At 35.5% G+C, this 3,812-nt stretch overlaps 1 protein-coding gene across 1 annotated transcript in view; it reads right to left on the reverse strand.

Moving 5' to 3' along the window:
• Nucleotides 1–3,606: 3,606 nt before the first annotated feature.
• LMNB1 (lamin B1) overlaps nucleotides 3,607–3,812 on the reverse strand; it is a 14,189-nt gene continuing 13,983 nt past the window's right edge. Inside the window, exon 10 of the mRNA XM_009998166.1 lies at nucleotides 3,607–3,735. Within this exon, the coding sequence (XP_009996468.1) occupies nucleotides 3,607–3,735 (129 nt within the window). The remainder of the gene's footprint in view (nucleotides 3,736–3,812) is intronic.

The raw sequence follows: 3,812 nt of genomic DNA on the forward strand, positions 1-3,812 counted from the left end.
AGTAAGAGTTTGCAGACATTGTGTTACAGAGGAGACAAAAACCCAGTACCATAAAAATTTGCATTTGCTGCATACAGTGGTGCAGTGCATACCTCTCCACAAGCGTGAGGCTGGTGTTTCTCAGTACAGCAATGAAAGGTCCACTGTACCTCACAGTAACCAAAATGCTCTTTGGACTGCAGTGTGGGAAGATGGGGAAGAGGCAGAATAGAAGCTGTTTTGTTCAATAAAGCAGAAACTTTCAAAATTATGGAACTCACAGGGAACTGGAATAAATTTGAAGGTTTGCTGTTTATTTTTTTTAATATTCAAATAGTGAGATCTCCTCCTGGTGGCAGGATGTTTCACTCTAAAGATTAAACACATGCATACCCACTCTAGAAGGGTCTATGCTAGTTTAAAGAACTACAACAACAAATATTGTCTCTAAAATCAACATTTGTCCCACTGTGATTCATCACAAGAGTGCTGATTTACCAGAATATTCACAAGACTCATGTAAAAGCTCTTTATTCAGAAAATCAGGTTCAAAGTAGCAGCTCCTCACTACACATTCAGTTAAGTTACAGAACTGTCCATCATCCTGGTGAAAAAACAGGCTGTACAAAAGCTATAACCAAAAATGCTTGATTATACTGGCAGATTCCTGCTATGAAATAAGAATTGCCTTCCCAATAGTCGTAACTACCCAAATGAAGTATTTATTGGAATACATTGCTAGTCTGTGTTATTAGTTTTGAAAACAAGAAACAAGGAATGGAATTAACCATTTCCTTCAATATACATTTTCATTTATATGGTATATGGCTATAGATATGAGGCTACAATGACTAGAAAGCAATTAATCATAAAACAAGTGGAGGAGTATTCAGAATGCTATGGAATAATTTATACTGTGTAAGCACACAAATATCAACCGGAAATTAAATCAAATATTACCTTGTAGTTTAATGCAGCTGTTTAAGAGCATGTTACTGTCACAAAAGCTATCCCCCTAATCCTCATCCATCTGTACCCCTGGCCATCTCCCTCCCCCCTTACCTTCTGTTGGCACAATGTTGAAATGCCAACACATAGTTCACTGGAAAATAGAACTTAATATGAATGACAGGTTATGTCTGAAATTTGTCATGAAACTAATGCTAGGAAAAAAGCTCCAACCAACTTCTCAAATTCTGGCCATGCATTCAAAAATACTGCTGCCTAAGTTGAAGATAACTATTTACAGTGTTTGTAAATCTGTGTTGTGTCATGGTTCAGCTGCTCACTCTGGTACTTGTACCATGTTGTAAAAGCTAGTCCAATAAGTATTAACATATGAGCAAAGATTATGCAGGAACAGTTATACAACAGAGTTTGAATAAAGCTCTAAAGGATTAATTTTCCAAATGTGAAGTTATACTATGCATCATTCTAGAAATCTTTAAAAGTCAATTACCACCATTCCATTTACATGGATGTTTTTCCAGCTTCACAGCCTATCAGTTCCAAGTATTCAACACCCATTCAACTTTTAGCTCAGTTCTAGGAAGAAACAAATTCCAAAAGATTTGCTTGATAGTATGTTGAACAGGAATATTTTATTACAAGATTTTTCAGACATATTAATGCAGAAAGGTCAGGAAAAGTTTTCACATTGACAAAATTACATTTTTTTTTCCATACAAATTTAGACTAGACCCCTAGAAGACTTGTTTTTTCCCCACAAATTGTCAACAAGCAAAACCATCCATATTAAAACAGCCTTCTATTTCTGACCAAATTGTATAAGGAAATTTAAGCTGGTTACACTGTCTTAAAAGTAAGAAATTTAACGTGAACCTCTCTGGAGTAAGAAATATAAATTAAGTGTTCACATGAACAGCTGGACTACCTTCTTTTTGTATATGGGTTTTAATTTGGTTTTGTTGTTTGGGATTTTTTCAGATTCTTTATTTAAGAAATCTCTTCTGTTCTATAAAAAGTTTTATAGCCTTGATTGCACTATAGGGGAAAAAAGTCTCCAGTACCAAAGAGTTCACAGTATTGAAAATGCCCTCCTAAACAGCACCTAGATACAAAGAGGCCAACAGCAAATAGCTAGTCTAGAATGGTATAAGAAAAATTAATCCCCAAAAACCAGCGGAATATTTCTATTCCAGCAAGGTTTCAATAGAAGAAGACTAGCATATAGATCTGCATGACACGGACAATTTTTCTTCACAGTCAGGAATCCTGCGAGAAGGTTAGATACTTCTTTTACAAAACTTCCTTTTCAGTGGCAAAGGAAATTAAGGCCAGACTCGCAGATAAAAATTCACAGACAGAAAATACAAAAATATGTTGTGCTTCTGAGAAGGGACTCTTCTGTAGACAAGAATTACCATGACTTGAGGAACCTGGCTGGCTGATGTTCACATCACCAGACAGTTTCTGGCAGGTGTTCTCAGCTGTGCCTGTTAATAGAAAGAATCTTCCTTGAAAAAATCCACCAGTAAGATTTAGCAACTCATAATAATGAACTGTACATTTTTTAATATAGGAAATAATTAGCCTGGCATGGTCTAAGCAAGAGGCAGCATGGAAAGCTGTACACTGTTCTCCCCTGTTAAATAAAAGAATCCTAAATATCCTTTCTTATGAGAGGTAATGAAGACTTAAGTAAACGGTTGTATTTGAATCTCAAGGCAAAAAGCATCACTGAGTGGCAAATACTGTAGGGAGCATATACAAATACATTGAGATTTTTATCAAAAGAAAGCTAATCTCTCTGTAGCATTTTTGTAAGTAAAGCTGTGAAGACACACTTCATCAGAACTACACAATCCCAGACACCAGGAAAGCAGCTGGATGCACTTCAGTACTTTTGCATAACTGCCATAAAGACCTGACTATATTAAACACCACACTTAGGATTCAGTTACATACCAGAATCCACAGTTGTCAAAAAATACCATTTCCAACACAGTCAACTCTTTGCATTTCCTGTCTGTTTACATATGCACACTTAAGTACTGTTCCATATTATTTTTTCTAACTAAGACATACACTACCTGAAATGTAGCAAAGTTTTAGGCAAGGTAGCAAACTTGAACATCACATTACAGGAACTCAGGTTTTTAAAAGTTACTTTCTTTTTATTAAGAGCTACTCAAAACAGGAAGGTAATGATTACAACTCTGAATGTTAACAAGCAAGTGTATTCTATCTCAGTATTTTCCCCTATATTTTGAAACATTTTATATTGTCAGTTCAAGTTTACACCTTCCCACTGCCTTCACTTGCATTTCTTCAGCATGCAAGAAACATTTTCTGATAATGTCTTGAAGTCTCATTTTCTCTATCACAGAAAATGAGATATATAAGTTCTCAAAACTGGGTAAATTTAGGTGTACCTGCTTAAGACAAACTTTACCATAAGCAAGTGTGAAATCATATCGGGAAGAGAGTTTAATTTTAAAAAAGTATCTCCCGATCTTTAATCTTTAAAACCAAAGGAATAAGTTTTTTTTTTATACTGGTATTAATAACACAGCTTCATGCTTTCATTAAATTACTGAGGAAACAAATAATATAAAGGATCACCCGCACTCCAACAGGTGTGTCTTTTCAACCTAAATAACCTTGTTAACTAAACCAAGATACCTGTGGCTGATGAAATCCTTCTTCCACAGTTTCATCTACTTCTCCCTCTGCTCCCACCTCTTCCCCTTTATGCATAGTTGTTTTAAAGACGGTACTTCTCTGAGCAACCACCTGCAACAGATATTTAAGTCATGAATCCTGTAAATACCTGGTGCTAATCTACTTAAATTTTGAGAAATGGGAGTTCC

This window comes from Chaetura pelagica, unplaced genomic scaffold (assembly GCF_000747805.2).
Source record: "Chaetura pelagica isolate M959 unplaced genomic scaffold, ChaPel_1.0 scaffold145, whole genome shotgun sequence".
Taxonomy (NCBI): domain Eukaryota; kingdom Metazoa; phylum Chordata; class Aves; order Apodiformes; family Apodidae; genus Chaetura; species Chaetura pelagica.